Source organism: Perca fluviatilis, chromosome 6 (genome assembly GCF_010015445.1).
Source record: "Perca fluviatilis chromosome 6, GENO_Pfluv_1.0, whole genome shotgun sequence".
NCBI lineage: Eukaryota > Metazoa > Chordata > Actinopteri > Perciformes > Percidae > Perca > Perca fluviatilis.
In genome coordinates, this window is record NC_053117.1 from 34,331,495 (window position 1) to 34,351,026 (window position 19,532).

A 19,532-nucleotide genomic window follows, 5' to 3' on the forward strand; every position below is an offset into this window, starting at 1 on the left:
ATTTAAAATTTTGACGTCAAAGGTGAGTATTTGTGTAAGCAAAGATTCTCTCTTTCTAAAACTAAGTACAACCAAAGCCGGTCTACGGATATTAGAAATTCTTTGGTACAACAAATACATTTATAAAGACGGTCCGCCAGAAGGACTGTAACGTTAATACTATGCTGTTTCCGGTTGAGTCAACGGCTCAGAATACTTTCAATAGTAAAATAAATCGTGTTATAAATCTTAGATTTGATCGTGTTGGATAACGATTACATGAACCATGAACAGAATATGAATAATTATAATAACGTGTATGACCAAGCCGGAAACATAGAGCGTGTCGGCAGTAGGCGGGCTGTTTCTCGTCGGATTATAATTTATGTAACCTCATCCGGCGATTCAAAACCTTCAAAAACTTAGCCCGACGCTATCAGCAGTTTGTAGTTTTGTTTTTGTTTATCACCCTGTTGTGATGCCTGTTGAAAATCTAAGATGGGAAACTTTACAGGCCTTAAAAAATTCTCCGAAGGGAAATATCACATACGACCCTTTCTGGTCGGAAAGGGGCGAGGTGAGTTATACTAACTAATACCAGTTAACGTTAATGGATAGCTAGCTAGCTAGATAGCTAGTGTAATTAGCCAGGCCAAAATGTCCCTGCTTGTTTAGCTAGTTGGATAACCGATAACCGGCTTTACCGAATTAATTTATTTAGCCAGCTCAAGTGTCCGTTTATTTATCTATGACTTACCCCCACCATGACGGTCTGTAACGAGGGTAGTTAACTAGCTACCACTGTTTGCTTAATTACCATTAAGACCAATATGAAGCAGGTGGACGCATTGTTTTTAATCAACGCTATTTAATGCGTCACCGCACACTAACCTACATTTTATTTTATCGGTCGTTTTTAAGGCAAGTTTAACACAAGATACAGCCTTACATATACACACTGGTGCAATGTAATTAAGTTTATTTGCTCAAGTACTAATTTTGAGATAGTGGTACTTTATTGGAGTATTTCCATTTCATGCTACTTGATACTCTATTACAGTTCTCTTTATGTTGACCACCAACACTGCCTAATGGTGTTTGTTAATCATAAGGGCCTCATGCCATGTCTCTTTTTGTCAAAATACTAATAGAGAATTTCTTATTTTTTTAACTTTTGTGGTGTATATATTTAAGATTGTATTTGACTTTTGTTAAAAAACTAAACCACTGAGGTTGAAACTTCTGTGATATATAATAAAAACATTGGAGCTTAGTGGAGGTCATCCTCTCCTTAATACAAAAATGAAATCCCTTATGTACATTTGAACCATAAAACACCCATGAATGCAGTACACTTGAGGTTTTATTTATTTGTGTTCTTGCAGCATATTTTGGCAGGATGCAAAGAGGTCCTCAGCCTGTCCTCAACCTCTGGGATCATACTGGAGCGCCTCGGCTCCTCGCCCCTGCGGAGGTCTCGCTTTCTGGGCTCCAGCTCCGGAGACTCCAGCCCCGGCCTCTCTGAGGAGCTCTCCGCCTCGGTGTCCTTCACAGGGTCGACCTCCGACCTCAATGCCATGCACACCACACTTTCTTCAGCCCCGTCTTCAAAGACTGAGCGTGAGCAGGCAAGTCTTCCTGGAAACATGCTGACCTTTCTGTTTTTGCACGTGAGGGGAAAAAGGGCAAAACTACCTTGCATTTTCTGATTAAAGGAAGAGTTCTTGAGTAACTTTTGTGTGGATTTTTTTTTTTGGAGCTTAGTGGTATTTTGATGTATGCATTGAGCGAGCAAATATACAGTATTTAAATATTAAACTTTTTGTTGTTGTTGCACTATGTAATTAGTTTCAGGAAGTCATTAAATCAGTTTTTACATCAGTTGGGGTTTGCAACGTTATGTGCGCTTACTTCCCTATGAAAATAGGTTCTTTTTTTGACTGATTCTCTGAACTCTGAATTCCTCTACCTGTCTGAATTTCTCACTCTTGTCCTTTTTCTTACTGCGCTGCAGGCTGTTAGCGATGAGGCGAAGGATGAAGATCCAGAGGGAGATGTCAGCGAAGTTTCCAGTCCTGCGTTACTACCTGGCATTTCCCTGCTGTCGCCCAAGGCCATGGCGATGGCGGGCCGCATTATCAAGTTTGAGGTGGAACAACGAGAAAAGGCCAAGGTCAGACACCATGATTCTTATTTATTCCACTTGAATACCCAAGTCAACTTTAATGGCTGTGGAACAAAAACATTTTTTTACAGTGGTGCTCATAAGTTTATGAACCCATTCTAAAGTTGACTAAAAAGAAGAATAAAAAAAATCATCTTTTGGAAATTGATCTCAATGCCTTAATTAAAAAATTAGGAAAAATCCAACCTTTTTTAAGGACAACAATTTTCTAAGAAAATTCATAAGATCATCTCTCAACGCAAATCAAACCAGCTATTAGGCTAACTGAAATAAAACCATGCCAATCTCTAGGTATGGTGAAGGGTATGTGATGATGTGGGGCTATTTTAATTCCAAAGGCCAAGGGAACTTTATCAGGATGCATAGTATCCTGGATCCATGAAATAACTGGCCTTTTAAAGATCAAAATCTGCCTGCCTCTATGGGAATTTAAAGGAACACGCCGATTTATTGGGACTTTAGCTTATTCACCGTAACCCCCAGAGTTAGATAAGTCCATACATACCCTTCTCATCTCCGTGCGTGCTGTAAGGCTGTCTGACGACTCCACCGGTAGCTTAGCCTAGCACAGAACATGCAGGTGAATGGTTCCAGTAATCCTACTGCTCCGAATTGTGACAAAAGTGACAAAATAACGCCAACATGTTCCTATTTACATGTTGTGATTTGTAGAGTCACAGCGTGTACAAAAAACAAGGTCACATGAGACACAGCCGTCTTCTAACCGTAAACAAACCGGGAACTATATTCTCAGGCGTAAATGTAAATAGGAACATGTTGGCGTTATTTTTGTCACTTATTCAGAGCAGTAGGATTTCTGGAACCATTCACCTGCATGTTCTGTGCTGGCCTGATGTCGCTGGAACCGTCAGACAGCCTTACAGCACGCACGGAGATGAGAAGCGTATGTATCGACTTGTCTAACTCTGGGTGATACGGTGAATAAGCTAAAGTCCCAATAAGTTGGCGTGTTCCTTTTAACATAGGGGTATGTATACTTATGCCCCCAGTATTTTAAGGAAGAACATTTATTTATTTACGATAGATTATTCATTCACAAAGAAAATTGGTGTCCTTTTTTAAAGGTTGGATTTTTTCCTCATTTTATTTTAATTAAGGCATTAAGATCAATTTCCCAAAAATTATTATTATTATTTTTTTTTCTTTTTTTTTTTTTTATTCCTCTTTTTAGTCAACTTTAGCATGGGTTTATAAAGTTATGAGTGCCAATGTATGTTAAATAGATTGTTTCAAACAAGGGCATACATGTGCACAGACATAACACTGTTTTATATAAGAACAATGTTAATTTTTGGACAGAATATCTTTATTTTGGAAAATACAGGATGGATTAGATCATTCATAGTTACGCTTAAACAACAATTAGTGGGTTAATTGATTAGTCAATTGACAGAAAACTAAAACATTTTGATTATCGATTTTAATGGTTAAAAGTAAAAATGCTGAACATTTTCTTGCTCGGATATGTTTTATATCAATGTAGCTGTATTACTTTTGTCTTTTGGACTTTTTGGAAAAAAACAGGACGTTTTGAAGACGTGACATTCAGAAACAACGATAAATCCAAAAACCGATGACAGATTCAGTCGTGTTTCATTTTGTGAACCAAAACAGTTTATCTTTTGGTAAAAACATTTTTGCTACACCTTTCTTGGCATTGGTCAAAGTTTTAGGACCATTTTAAGAATGTTTTGATCCCACCGGCCCAGATATATGGATTTGCCTCGTTTACTAAAAGTGTGATAACCCTGACATGTAGACAGGAAGCTCTGCAGTCTCACCTGACTGATGTCTTAAATCTCTCGGCTCAGATGGCGCTCAAACAGCGGCAGGAGATGCAGGAGAAGTTGGTGGCGGCGGTGGCCACCTCCGAGTCTGAGCAGCTGAAACGCTTTGAGGAGTTCATGGAGCTGAAGCAGAGGCAGGAGTACCAGAGCATGAGGGACATGATGGACAGAGAGTAAGAGCCGTTGGCATTGATTCAAGTCTTAAAAATGTTGTTTTGACATTGCCGAAATGTTATTTATGTGCCATCAAACTGGTCTGGTTTCCCACTTTCTCAGAACCAAAGAGAGCATCGGGCGTCAAGAGAAGCTGAAGGAAGAGCAGCGACACAGAATGAAGGTATGCTCATCGGACAGCACGTAGGCATGTCGCTTTTAACTGTCTGGAAACACCACGAAGTCTGGTGGTATTTATCAAGCATCAATTTTAGATCTAGTCAGAGCATTTTATCAACTTCACAGACTTGGGGGGGTGGCTGTAGTCACATTCATTCATTCATTCATTCATTCATTCATTCACACATTCATTCATTCATTTATTTGTTTGAAGTTACCGATGGTGGTGTTATACAGAATAGTTAAAAAAAAAAAAAATGTCAAGAGCTATTTATTATGACAACAACATAGTTTTGCATATATAACCTATATGGCTCCGATACCTGTATTATTTGCCTGCGTACATAAAGCCTCCACAGAAAAATATTGCTATTTTGCAAGATTCAAATTTTACAACTGTCTAGTGTTCCCTAGAAGTCCTTCTCCGTTCTGGAAGTTTGTGTAGAAAGCTTCATGAGCCCTGCCTGTTTCATGATAACGTGATAACACCTGAACTCAAAACGTTAGGTTTTGTTCACTATAAACACATTTTCTTCTTTTGGCGTCAGATCATCAACCTGCGTCTGAGGGAGGCGGAGCAGCAGCGCCTGCGGGAGGCGGAGCTTGAGCGCCAGCGGCAGGCGGATGGCCGGGAGCGGCTGCGTAACCTCAACACCATCCAGGAGGAGATCCTGCAGCTCAACCAGCTGCTGGAGCCGTCCACCCAGACCAAAACCGATCTCCCGCCGGCCATCCTCAGCTCCTGCTGCACCCGCGGGAACCAGCTGTGCTCCCAGCTGTCAGAGGTGGTGCGGAAGACGGCGGAGGTCAGTTCGACTCCTGATGCGTGGCTCCTTTCCGATGCTGACGGGGGAAGCAGTCTGGAGAGAGAGGTGGAAACTCGTTGTGGTTGTGTTTTTAAAGGGCTCCTTTTTGTCTTTCCAGGGCGAGTTCCCCAGCGTGGAGGACATGACCGTGGCCGAGCGAGCCCTCCACGAGATGAGGGCGCTGATCCGGCTGATGCAGGAGGAGGTCGCCAAGGCTCAGGAGAAGAAGAAGAAGGAGCAGGAGGACGAAGAGGAGCGCAGGAAGCAGGCGGAGCTGCAGGCGCAGCAGGAAGCGCAGAAGAAGGCGGCGGAGTCGGCCAAAGAGAAGGCAAAGAGGAAAGGTGAAAGAGTTGGATCTTTTTGCTTCCCAGCCGGCTCCTTTCTCATCGCATGTATTCATCTGATCCATATATTCTGTCTGTCTGTCTGTCTGTCTGTCTGTCTGTCTATCTAATCTCAAAGATTTTCATAAATAAATGCATTAAGTCACTATTGCCAAAGATAACCCAATGGTAGTTGAGCTTATGGCCCACTGATGAGTTAGTATTTTAGTTTTTCTCCATTATATACACACAAAAAATAGAACTAAGCACGCAGTTCTGAAAACTTGAAACTCATTTATGAACAAGACTCCAGACTGCTAAACTCTCAACCCCATTCCACTGGTTTCACTCAAATATGAATTCTAAATCAACCAGGACTGAAATCTTAAGAATTGCCAACTTTAAGGAAAAGGCTGTAGCTGAATTTGGAAGTACTTAATCTGTAATCCACGTGTACAGAACACTGCGAGTACTAAGATTTGGCCATTGTTGTCTTCCGACAGGGCTGCAGAACAGCGCTGAAGACAGCACGCTGAAATGGTACAGGCAGCTGCAGGAGTCGGCTGCTCAGTGTGCGCAGTCCTACGAACAGCTCAACTCGCCAAAAGACGTCCAGGTGAGTTTGTACTCCAGTAATGATAATATTGTATTTATGTAGCCCCTTTCACACAAAATGCAGCGTTAATAATAATAATAATAATAATAATAATAATAATAATAATAATAATAATAATAATAAAAAATTGAATTTATATAGCTCTTTTCGTGGACTCAAAGTCTCTTTACATGGGAGGTATATCGCAAAAACAAAACACAACAAGATTCAGACGGATGACATGGGAGGGGGTCGTGGGGCTAGGGATAGGCAGGGGGGAAGAGATGGGTCTTGAGGCGGGACTGGAAGATGGTGAGGGACTCAGAGGTGCGGATCTCTTGGGGGAGGGAGTTCCAGAGCCTGGGAGCTGCTCTGGAGAAGGCTCTGTCCCCAAAACTGCGGAGTTTGGACGTTTGGATGGAGAGGAGACCGGCTGAGGTGGATCTGGGGGACCGTGAGGGCTGGTAGGGGGAGAGGAGGTCAGTGAGGTATGAGGGGGCCAGATGGTGGAGGGCTTTGTAGGTGAGGACCAGGATTTTGTAGGTGATCCGGTGGGAGATGGGAAGCCAGTGGAGTTGTTTAAGGACTGGAGTGATGTGGTGCCAGGATTTGGAGCAGGTGATAAGCTAAGCTTAACAAATTCAAAATAGAAAAGAGCAGACAGTTAAACCCGCATGATACATATTCAGCTTTACTGTTGGAACCAGTTTAGAGGAGGGCTTTTTACTCATATTTGGATTCAGCCATAGAAGAACTTTGCCTAAATAAAATACAGGCTATAATGGGTCATTATAAATATACCTAGGAACTAAAATAATGAAATAAAAAAAGAAAGCAAGATGATGAATCTGAGCAGACATTTCATACAGACATCCGTCTTTGATTCTCTTATGGAAATGGGGGGGGGGGGGACACTAATGGCGATACTTAACATTTAACTTGTGAGCAGAACTGTGTACAGTTGCGTTTTAATTTTTCTTCTCTGGACTCTAAAGACAAAGAAGCTGAAGCTGGAGCTCCAGAAAGCGGCGTCCATCCCCGTCAGTCAGATCTCCAGCAACTCCGGATCGCAGCTCCGAGAAATCTTCGACAAGATCGACAAGCTGCTGTCTGGCCGGGCGGTGGTGTCGGGGGGCAAGTCGGTCTCCACCTCCCAGCATCCACAGGGCCTGGACTTTGTCAGCTACAAACTGGCTGAGAAGTTTGTGGTGAGTCTGTTTTGATGTATTATCCCAGATAAACGTTGAGGGGGAGGGGGGGGGGAGACGGGAAAAGGTGTGATGCAACCCCAAAACATGGTCATTGAAAAGAACTCCTTGCAGCTGCATTGATTAAATTCTTCTTGAAAAGCTTTAGTTACTTTGCAGTTTCAGATTATGAGAAGAAAATATAAATCAACTACAGGGTTGGTTCATACGTTTTGGGAAAACCTGGAAAAGTTATGGAATTTGAAAAATGCAAATTCCAGGCCTGGAAAGGTTTTGGAAACATAAAAAGACCCAGAAAGTTTTGGAAAATTCATGGAATTTTTTTTTTAACACAGCATAATAATATGTGATTAATAAATGTATTTTCACATCGTCTTAACCTCAACATTTTATTCGGGGAGCGATATTACGAACCCCGCTATAAACCACATAAATTGTCGTTCATTTTATAGTTAAACCTCTGAGGGTAAACTTTAACACAGATGTGTATTCTTATTGTATAATGTCAACTGACATTTTCAGGAACACATAGTCATGGAAATTTGCCGAAAAGTATTGGTTAAAATGCGTATGAACCCTGCAACTAATACATTATGATAAATTATTGTACATCAAACTATGAAAGTACAAGACTTCTTTTGGGATTGGATGATTTTTTTTTTTTGTAGAAACAAGGGGAGGAGGAGGTGGCCTCTCACCACGAAGCCGCTTTCCCCATCGCCGTGGTAGCCTCCGGCATCTGGGAGCTGCACCCTCGAGTGGGCGAGCTCATCCTCGCCCACCTGCACAAGAAGTGTCCGTACGCGGTCCCACATTACCCTCCGATGAAGGAAGGCACCGCTGTGGAGGAATACCAGAGGTCAGAGAGACGCGGAAATGTGTCGCCGCACCTTCCTTTTTTGCTCGGTTGTCATGTTTTGATTAATCCCGACGATAATTCACCAGGATTCTTGGTTACCGCGTGGACGACTCCGGCGTCGAAGGCCAGGACAGTTTCCTGAAGAGGATGTCGGGGATGATCCGCCTCTACGCTGCCGTGATCCAGCTGAGGTGGCCCTACGGCTCAAAGCAGGGCGTAAGAACTGTCTCCCTTCCTGTCAGGCCCCCACCCTGCACTGCGTTTTATAAAGCATTACGTGTCTGCATCTTTCAACCTTTTTGATTCTCACTGTGTCTCACACGTTTCAGCCTGCTCCTCACGGTCTGAACCACGGCTGGCGCTGGTTGGCTCAGATGCTCAACATGGAGCCGCTGGCTGACATCACGGCAACGCTGCTGTTCGACTTTCTTGAGGTAAGTCCTGTTCCTCTTTTAGTTATTTTATATAGTCCTCAACATTGCTGTTTCTATACAAACCTATCCCAATAGAGCATAGAGGTTAGTCAGTTAAAATATATGACCCATACTCTTTTGAATATGCAAAATATGTCCAACGGCTAAGGTTTGGAATTGTTTTTTTTTTATATTTTTGTAAGAAGTGCATTTGTATTTGTTTCCACTTACTAATTTTGTTCTGTGTTGTATTTACATCATCTCGACTTAAAAAGAGGAAAAAAAACTCACGGCCCTCTAACGGCTCTTTTGTATTATGGTCACTTGAATGTGATACAGACGTGAGTGTGGTGCTGCTGACAGTCATAAAGTTTAGTATATGTTTGTCTATTAGTTGATCCGTCTTGAGGAAAGAGTTTAATATGTTGTGACCAATGCAAGTACATTTTGCCAGTTTTTTTTCAGAGCTACTCCCCCCACCCCACTGAGCATGTATCATGTTACTGTGTTGTAAAGCCTTATTACTGACCGTTTGACAAGTTGGTGATGCAATACAGTGTATTAGTTTAGTGGGTTGAAAGCAGCTGTGGGTTAAAAATCTAAACGTGTGTGTTGTGTCCTTCAGGTTTGTGGTAATGCTTTGATGAAGCAGTATCAGATCCAGTTCTGGAAACTCATCCTGCTTCTTAAAGAGGAATACTTCCCCAGGTACACACTCCCCTTCTAAAGATGTAAAGCACGCAGAGTTTCCCACCAGCCGGTAAAATATGTTTCCAGTTTGATTTCCTCCAGTCTCATGTGTTGAATGTTGGTGTCTCCAGAATTGAAGCGGTGACCGAAAGTGGACAGATGGGCTCAGTCATCAGACTCAAACAGTTTCTAGAGGTACGTTACCCACTGCTAATGGCTCTGTACGGTTTTTTTTTTTTTTTTTTTTTTTTTTTTTTTTTTAAACCTTATATTAACTCAAGCTGCACTCTTTAATTCGCTTTATAATCAGGGACATCTTTCATCTTTTTATTTTTTATTCCTAGCACACGTGCACATGTATTTCCAACATCCCTTATGACCAATCCTGGGTTAAAAATGGCTTCAACAATACAGCGTCTGCTTAGCTTTTGCTTATGAAGTTAAGATGAAAGAAGAACGTAACCTTGTCTTCCCAAAAAAAATGCTGGCTGATGAGTATATACAGTGCCTTGCGAAAGTATTCGGCCCCCTTGAACGTTTCGACCTTTTGCCACATTTCAGGCCTCAAACATAAAGATATAAAACTGTAATTTTTTGTGAAGAATCAACAACAAGTGGGTCCCAATTATGAAGTGGAACGAAATTCATTGGCTATTTCAAACTTTTTTAACAAATAAAAAACTGAAAAGTGGGCGTGCAAAATTATTCAGCCCCTTTACTTTCAGTGCAGCAAACTCTCCAGAAGTTCAGTGAGGATCTCTGAATGATCCAATGTTGACCTAAATGACTAATGATGATAAATAGAATCCAGCTGTGTGTAATCAAGTCTCCGTATAAATGCACCTGCTCTGTGATAGTCTCAGAGGTCCGTGTAAAGCTCAGAGAGCATCATGAAGAACAAGGAACACACCAGGCAGGTCCGAGATACTGTTGTGGAGAAGTTTAAAGCCGGATTTGGATACAAAAAGATTTCCCAAGCTTTAAACATCCCAAGGAGCACTGTGCAAGCGATAATATTGAAATGGAAGGAGTATCAGACCACTGCAAATCTACGAAGACCCGGCCGTCCCTCTAAACTTTCAGCTCATACAATGAGAAGACTGATCAGAGATGCAGCCAAGAGGCCCATGATCACTCTGGATGAACTGCAGAGACCTACAGCTGAGGTGGGAGACTCTGTCCATAGGACAACAATCAGTCGTATACTGCACAAATCTGGCCTTTATGGAAGAGTGGCAAGAAGAAAGCCATTTCTTAAAGATATCCATAAAAAGTGTCGTTTAAAGTTTGCCAAAAGCCACCTGGGAGACACACCAAACATGTGGAAGAAGGTGCTGTGGTCAGATGAAACCAAAATCAAACTTTTGGCAACAATGCAAAACGTTATGTTTGGCGTAAAAGCAACACAGCTCATCACCTTAACACACCATCCCCACTGTCAAACATGGTGGTGGCAGCATCATGGTTTGGGCCTGCTTTTCTTCAGCAGGGACAGGGAAGATGGTTAAAATTGATGGGAAGATGGATGGAGCCAAATACAGGACCATTCTGGAAGAAAACCTGATGGAGTCTGCAAAAGACCTGAGACTGGGACGGAGATTTGTCTTCCAACAAGACAATGATCCAAAACATAAAGCAAAATCTACAATGGAATGGTTCACAAATAAACATATCCAGGTGTTAGAATGACCAAGTCAAAGTCCAGACCTGAATCCAATCGAGAATCTGTGGAAAGAACTGAAAACTGCTGTTCACAAACGCTCTCCATCCAACCTCACTGAGCTCGAGCTGTTTTGCAAGGAGGAATGGGCAAAAATGTCAGTCTGTCGATGTGCAAAACTGATAGAGACATACCCCAAGCGACTTACAGCTGTAATCACAGCAAAAGGTGGCGCTACAAAGTATTAACTTAAGGGGGCTGAATAATTTTGCACGCCCAATATTTCAGTTTTTTATTTGTTTAAAAGGTTTGAAATATCCAATAAATTTCGTTCCACTTCATGATTGTGTCCCACTTGTTGTTGATTCTTCACAAAAAATTACAGTTTTATATCTTTATGTTTGAGGCCTGAAATGTGGCAAAAGGTCGAAAGGTTCAAGGGGGCCGAATACTTTCGCAAGGCACTGTAAATGTGTGTATCTATCTATCTATCTATCTATCTATCTATCAGCTTTGTCATAATACAGAAATACGCATTTAAATGCAGTTGTAGCCCCCTCCGTGCTGCACACGCAGAACGTGTTATTGAATTAAATACAGTATGCAATAATGAACGAGGTAGAAAAAGAAGACTTGGCACTGTTCAAACTATAGTTATTATTGTTTTTGTGATCTCAATCCTGGTTTCTTTCTTCTGAATAAACTGAACTGAACTTTCCCACGCGTAGACCTCGCTGCAGAGCCGACAGATCCGTCCGCCCAAAGGCCAGCTGAGCTCCATGTTCTGGGGCTCATGATGATGATGATGATGATGATGATGATGGAGGAGGAGGAGCCGCTGCTCCGTTGGATGTTGCTGCATGAAGCCATTTAGGACCGAATGAGGCAGAGAGGAGGCTGTGGTCGGATACTGAGAAACTGGAAGGAGACTTCAGTCAGTAATCGCAGGGAGGAAAAGTCTAGCTGCTACTGGAGGAAGATGGTTGTTCACGTCTGTTGAACTTAGAAGCAACGCAGCGTCTTAGGCTAATGAAATTTGTGTCGGCTTCATTTGATGGACAAGGACACAGTGGAGGCCTTGCTCAACTACATTTTCTAGATGCAATATATTCCAAAATAATTCAACAGCTTTGGAAGAGGTTTTGAACGGCTAACGGAAAGATATTATATACAGTATATCTTTCGATTCCTTCTACACCAACATCTGTTCAAATGGTTTTCTACTTCTTATGGCTTCATAATATACTTGATAATAAGTTTGCAACAATGAGTCCAGCAAAAAAAAGCCAGGTTTTGTCTTTTAAGGCGGTAATTATGTTGCGATGTAAATGTTGAGGCTGAATCCTCTAAATTAAGGAGTTCTCCAGTGTTGAAGCTGTTTTTACTGTTAGTTTGTTAGAACGCCTGTGGCGAGGGGAAAGCTTTTACTCTCTAAATTTGGTCACTGTTTGTTTTTATTTCAACAGTCCCTGTTCAAATCAAAATTGTGTTGAATGATTTGAGCTTTTTTTGCTATTTATTTGTTTTAAAAATCCACCATGTGGAGCAAAGACGTGTGGTCTGATGAGCTGTCGTTGAATCATTGTAAATGAAGTTCTCAAGATTACAAATGTGTATAAATGAGGTTTAACTGCTGAAGTGCATTAGTCAATATTTTCTAAAACATGATTTGATCGTCATGTTGAAACAAATCTTAGAATGACAGCACTTTAAAGTAAAATGGTCATTGATGAGGAGCAGAGGTCTGATTATAATTTAGATTATTATTATACAGGTGTATTAGCAGAATGATTGTAATCTTCATCTATAAACCAAATGTCTGAAATGAAACCTCAGTTCAATGAAAGTCTTGTTTTTTTTTGTTTTTTTGACCCTACATAAAATCTTTTCAAAAGGAAGAAAAAATAAACCACTTTCAGCTAGTTTGGACTAGGGCTGTATGATATATCGAATTGTTATCGCAATATCACGTTACGCAATATTATATCGAAAGTGTCCCAATAAGTGTGCAATATTTAGTGGAGCGCTGCGTCCCGTCCGTTGGCTGTGTGGCTTAGTTGCTTGATTTAGAGGCCGCTTGAAACGCTATAATGATCTTTCATTGGCCAGTTACCGTGCCACATGCACGTTAGTAGTGCACGTAGGCGCACGCGTCCACTACATGACAAACCCTATGGAGCGTACCACGTGACGTGTGTGCATATTTCGACAGAGTGACTGTGTAAATGAGGAAATGGAGACAACAAAACGTACCGGATCATGAGTGCATGATACATCCCCAAAACAAAGTTAATACGCCAGAGCTAGCCCAACAAGCCTCGCTAGCGAGTGGCACAAAGTACAACAGAACTAGAGTAACTGCACCAAATCCCATCCCGCAACTTTATAAAAGACGGTGCAGGCAGAGTTTAGAGTCGGATAGATTGAATATTTTTCATTCACGACAGACCTGTGGTCCAGCCGCACTACGGCGCCTTTACTGTGACGGAGTTTCAATGTGCACTTTGTCAGGAATCTATGAATATTGTTACGATGTGTTTTTCTGTGATTTTACATATGTTAAAAAATATCAAAATGAATATAATATTCAAAATCGATATTGCAATATCGCATTTTGTCAATATCGTGCAATCCTAGTTTGGACACTCTGTAATCTTTATTGGTGATTATTTGTCTAAATCAACAATTTAAAGTGAGTCCGGTTCAAGCTTCTAATATGTTAATGTGTAGTTAGTTCATTAAAACACAACTCCAGGTTTCCTTTTTTATTTTCATCTTTTTACAACTATGCACATGAGTTGGTTTTAATACAATTACTTCAAGAAATTGATCTGCAGTTTTGCATATTAAGTACATTCAAACTGCCAGCTTACCAGTTCTTACATTTTACCCTCAAGAGAACACCAGCACAAGAACTTACTGATCTCAGTTCCAGAGAAACAATCGCATGAAATAAATTAAGAGATGTCACGGTACCTGGAACAAGTTCACACAAACTACTGAACCTCGAAGACAATCTAAACGACTACTTTTATTCCAGACAAAGCGGTGATGATCTGAATGTGTCTGCCTTCAAATTAAGTGATAAACTTAGCTGATGTTAGCAGTTTTATTTTTCATAAATATAAGCTTGGGAGTCCTTGCAGGAACAACATCTTTGGTTGACAACCACTGAAATAAACCATGTTAACACAAACAAAATAAAGAATTATACAGTAGTGTGTGAAATAGCCGTTCCCATATTGCAATTTTTTTGGTCACTAAAAAATATGTAAAAATTTTTGTGCCACCATTAAAGGCCTGTAAATGTGTAAAACTCTCCTGATCTGCATGGAAACCCTGTAGGCTGTCTTAAAGGGACAATACACCATATTTTCACCACCCCATAATGAAAAAGTAAGCAAACCTATGTGGAGGACATTTTTAGAATTGCTGTATCAAAGATATGCCAAATTATTTGTTTTGTTTGTATTCTGAAAATGTGCCTTTACCGTGTTAAATGAAATGTCTTTGAATAGATTCAGTTCCCACAGATCACCAGTAGAGGTCAGTAAAATGCCCTAAAATGAACAGCAGATTTAAGCAGCTTGGTTATTAAATGGTCAAATTAGCCACCTGCAGACAGTATTTTCATGTGTGTGATCTCTTTACCTTCAAAAATGAAACGCATGTGTTTTTAATCAGGAAGAAAAAATAAAATAAATCACTGCAGTGGTGACCGTTCTCAAACCGTTGTACAATTTTTGCAGGACTTGTTGCTTCCTGCCGCCGGTCTCCGACTGGGTGTCTTGGCCGTTTACTGTTCAGTCTTTCTGAGGCTGGAAGCTCTCGGTGTTGTGCGCTCTGCTCTGCTCTCCTCTCCTCTCCTCTCCTCTCCTCTCCTCTCCCTCTCCTCGTTTGACTCCAGGTCAGCTTCAGTCCTGTCGGCCCTCGTGATTAAGCGACGCCCTCTCCATCCGGCGGTACCAGTGTTTGACCTTGGTGTTATCCATCATGTCGTCAAACGCCTGCAGGCCCTCCATCACTCGGAGGACGCCAAACACCGCCTGCAGAAAGATGACCCCCACAAAAAAAAAAGAAACGTAAGGGTTGTGATGTTTATTATGAACTTACACCACAACTTTTATTCTTGCATTTCATGCTGGTCTTATTCTATTTTAGCTGTTGTGCTCTTGCAGGTTTGTTTTTTTAACGTTTTTTTTTTATATAAAAAGCACTTTGAATAGCCTTGTTTCTATGGTAACAAATTTGAGGAAAGGTTATTTGTGATCAAGATGAAAAATATAAAGTACATTATTCCTTTTGTTGACTTTCACTTTTTCCTGATGTTTTTGTCTTTTTTCGACACTTGTGGCGCTTTGTTTGGACGTTTAACGTCTTTTCACTTCCGTGTATAAACACCACTGACACCAACTTATTACTAGTTTGAGTTTTTTTTGGAATTCATGGTCAATATTAATAATTATACCGAATTCTTGAGTAAAAAAAAAAAAGAAGCTGAAATTGTGAATTGTTTAGACAAATATTAAAGGATAATCACAGAAGGGTCAACGTTCAGTCAGGATACTGTTTTGAATTTATTTATTTTTTTCCCCAAATGCAAAATTTGTTTTAATTAAACACCCAAAATTCAATGAAAGTACAGATCCGATCTTTTGTTGTACTTGTGAAGCGCGTCGTATGAAACCATCCATGTTATTTTTGGGTAATCAAAATTAGGTAGTTAAAAAAGATATAGATAGACACTTAGAAAACGGGTCCAATTTGACCCGATGACCACACAGGGGTTAAGGATGAGAGAGGAAGTGACAGAGGTGCGTTTTCTCACCAGGTCTGCCAGGTTGGGCTGATCTCCACCCATGAACTTCCTCTTCTTGCCGACGGCTGCCACCCAGTCGTTGACGGCCTTGTAGAGATCCTCTCGGACGTCGTCCTGCAGGTTGTGTCTGTTGTGTCCGACGAAAAGGAAAAACGAACACTACTTTGACATCCAAAATAAAATAAACTACAAGAAGAAACTACCAGAAACATTTCCCACAACTGCATCTGTCTCCCAGACAAACTAAACTCATTGTCATCGCATGACTTCAACTTACCGACTTTTCAGCCTTTTGGCGATGAGAAACATGGCCGCAGCGCCGACATATTTGGCAAAGAAACCTTCAAAAGTGCCAAACTTGCCCTCGCGCACAATGTAGTCAAAGGATGCCAGGGCCTCGCCGGTAGTCCGGTACACGTTGGGAGATATGAGATGCACGAGCCAATCATCGGCCCACTGACGCCACTTCATCTCCTCTCTGACAACAGAGAGTACACTTTACATCGTAGTCGCAATAAGAATGAAATCTCATTTATATGAACTGTACTTTTGGGATGTGGACTAAACGGTTACATATTTGCGGAATAATTCAGGATCACCTTTTACGAGTTGTGCTACACAGACTTACTTCTGCATTCCCTTCTCGGGGTATATTTCCGTGATCTCAGCCTCACCCAGCATCACCCAGTACTTGTTGCTGTACTCAGTCACCTCCTTCCCACGTTCGTTCACGGACTTCATCTCAGGGTAGCAGTGAAGGATCTCAGACATGCTTCTCTCCCTGGATGAGAAATGGTTCACATAAAAAAAAAAAAAAAAATTACACCCAAATTACAGAAATATAGAGTTTATTTTCTCCCTTACCTGTAGTGTTGTATATACATACACGATAGTTTTGGTTTTATTTGCCTGGGCAATTTAAAAAAGTAACAATTGTTTTAATGATTGATTCATCTGCTGATTATTGTCGAGATTTATTGCCTTCATTTATAATTACATTATAATTTCCCGCAGTCCAAGGCGACGTCTTCAAATGTCTTGTTTTGTCCGACCAACTGTCCAAAACCCCAAAACTATTCAGTTGATTATCACCCACGACAAAGAAAAGCATAACACTCTCACATTTGAGAAGCTGGAACCAGCTCATTTGAGGTATTTTAGGTTCAAAAGATGAATAAAATGATTGATTATCAAAAACAGTTGCAGATCATTTTTAAATAGGAAAACACACTGGGTTAAACTCTTAACAAGGTTTTAATATTGTTTCAATGCTTTGAGCTCCACAAACTAAACTGTAATCACCTCCGTTGTTCTGGGGTAGAAAATTTAAAACAAAAATCTTTTTTTGTCATTTCTTTTTGGTGACCTGACATTTTACTGGTCACATTATAATAATTATTGAGAAAAAAAACATTTTCATATCACACAAGAAAAGCTACAGCTTACGTGTTGATTAAATATGTCTTGAGGGAGCTGATGATGACGGATGAGTCGTTCAGTTGCTGCAACAAAAGATGGAAAAGACAAAAAGGACATGGATGGTTTCTTTTAGAATAATTGCACATTCATGGAGAAAGTAAATAACAACCAGTTGGATTTCTGAATTAAAAAATTAAAAAAAACTTTGTCAGGCTGTAAAAAGCTTGAAGCAGCTCTCTGGTGTGGTTTTTTACTCCAGTTTTAAAAAGGAACACGCTGACTTATTGGGACTTTCTTGTTGTTGTTCCTTTAACTACATGTTAACACTGGTTTTGTGGTAGAAAGGAGAGTTCCTTTCTGTGAGTGTGAGGTTACTTTAAAGAAATATTCTGGCAGTAGAAGTGTCAGCAATATTAAAATAATACTCATTTTGTAACCTTTATCTGAGATGAAGAGACTCCAGTGTTTTGGAAACGTTTTAGCAGTCTTACCACATTGCCATCCACCATCAGTATGGGAACTTTTCTGTACACCGACCACTTGATCTCCTTCCTCATCACCGGGTTCACCTCCACGATCTCGTACGGCAGCCCGTGGTAGTCCAGAAACGCTCGCACCTTGCTGCAGAACGGGCAGGTCTTGTACTGGTACAGGGTCAACTTCAGACCTCCTCCCGAGACCTGGATCCAGGCAGCGAAGGAGAGAGGATCGACCATTACAGGTTGATTCTAATGCACACTAATTGGTCTGTATATTTATATTTTTTGTTACAGTTTTTACAGATTTACACTAGAACCAAAAGTAAACAGGAAACACACAGAGCACTGTGAATAAAATCTGTTAAATGTGAAAGTATATTCTTTAACGGTAAAATGATGCATTCATGTGTTTCTCTCTTAACTGTTACAGCTGGTAAACATTGAGCTAATTTTAATTACTTTATATAAGGCTGGGTAGCTTTATCCGTAAGACATCATCATTTATAAATTGATTTTTTATATTCTGATTCTGTAAAGTAACTGAAGCTGTAAAAATGGATGTAGTGCAGTAAAAAGGTACACTATTTGCCTACAGAATTGTAGTGGAGTAGAAGCATAAAGTTGCATTGAATTAATAACATAACATGAAGTAATGTACAAGTACCTCAATATTTTACTTAAGTATAGTACTTGAACAAAATGGTAACTAGTAATTAAAGCAGTCAAAGATGCAGTAGAGTAGAAGCATAAAATGGAAATACTCAAAAATGCAGTGCTTGTGTAATTGTACTTAGATTAGGTGACCCTGTCTGCAGACATGACGCTCGTGGATGTATTATATGGTATACGTGCAGGTTAGTGTCCCAAATTCCCCATACACTTAATTACTGGTATGATCCTGCCCGGTGCTAGCCTAACCCCTACCCCTAACCTTAACCTGTCTACCCCTAACCTTAACCTGTCTACCCCTAACCTGTCTCAAATAAGACCATCATTTGGGACACTCAGTTTTTGGAAAATAATTTGTGACACTAAACTGCACGTAAGCCGTATTATATTATCATTAGATCAAGTGCGTAATTAGATAACGAAGTTAGGTAACGATGGAAAACTGCCAGTGGGAGATCAACGGGACACCGGCTGACAGTGAGACCGCGTTCCAGGCTCAGCTGAGCGGGACTCACCTTGGTCTCCTCCTCGGCCAGGAGCTGCTGGACCCTGAACTTCACGGTGTGATATAGACCCAGACCTCCACCGAGCAGGACGGCACAGCCCAGCACTCTGCCTCCTGCTCCTGTCCGCAGAGAGGACACCAGCTCGGAGCGGTACCCACCGGTACCGTACGCCCTCCTGGACCCTCGTGAGCTCCCATTCCCCACCAAGTAGGAGACGGTACCGGGCCGGCGGGCGGCTGGAGACTCCAAAATACTCCTGCCGACCTTACAGAGCGTTCTGGTGCAGGCGGCCGCCATGTTGGTTTTACATAAAAGTCCCAGAGTGCAACGCGAGGGGAGCAGACGTACGGGTTTATGTGACCCTGAGTTGAGCCTGTCAGGCTGTGTGTCTTTTTAATTTTACTACTATTCGCTATTTTTCTTTGGTTAATATATATTTTTTATTGCTTACTAAATTTTGTAATATTTTATTTTATTAGACTGGACTTATATTATAACCGGAGTGACAATAAACCTATCTTATATCATGATCTTGAATTTACGATGAACCTCTACCTCCGTTGTCATGGAGATGGCTCAGTGGTGACAAAAAACTAGAAGTGGACCGTTTGTTTTTGCAGTGGTGGAAAGTAGCTTAAATTTGTACATATACTCAAGTACTGTACTAATTTTGAGGAAGCCTACTTTTACTGCAGTAATTCCATTTTATATTAGGCTACTTTATAATACATTTTAGAGGAAACTATTGTGCTTTTTACTTCGCTACATTTATTTGATACAT

The 19,532-nt window shown here is 40.9% G+C and overlaps 2 protein-coding genes across 2 annotated transcripts; one reads left to right on the forward strand and one right to left on the reverse strand.

Moving 5' to 3' along the window:
* The first annotated feature begins 347 nt into the window (after positions 1-347).
* Positions 348-12,705, forward strand: gle1 (GLE1 RNA export mediator). Its single transcript, XM_039803372.1, has 15 exons — positions 348-556; positions 1,365-1,607; positions 1,994-2,152; positions 3,997-4,145; positions 4,249-4,309; positions 4,854-5,111; positions 5,230-5,452; positions 5,938-6,050; positions 7,025-7,237; positions 7,906-8,096; positions 8,183-8,312; positions 8,426-8,530; positions 9,135-9,217; positions 9,331-9,394; positions 11,588-12,705. The coding sequence occupies exons 1-15, from the start codon at positions 458-460 to the stop codon at positions 11,654-11,656; spliced, it is 2,160 nt and encodes a 719-aa protein (XP_039659306.1). The 5' UTR covers positions 348-457; the 3' UTR covers positions 11,657-12,705.
* Positions 12,706-13,609: 904 nt separating this feature from the next.
* Positions 13,610-19,079, reverse strand: ptgesl (prostaglandin E synthase 2-like). The gene is made up of 7 exons (XM_039803374.1): positions 18,761-19,079; positions 17,589-17,777; positions 17,125-17,180; positions 16,307-16,459; positions 15,956-16,156; positions 15,688-15,805; positions 13,610-14,905 (listed from the first exon to the last, which is right to left on the reverse strand). The coding sequence occupies exons 1-7, from the start codon at positions 19,046-19,048 to the stop codon at positions 14,774-14,776; spliced, it is 1,137 nt and encodes a 378-aa protein (XP_039659308.1). The 5' UTR covers positions 19,049-19,079; the 3' UTR covers positions 13,610-14,773.
* Positions 19,080-19,532: the final 453 nt, after the last annotated feature.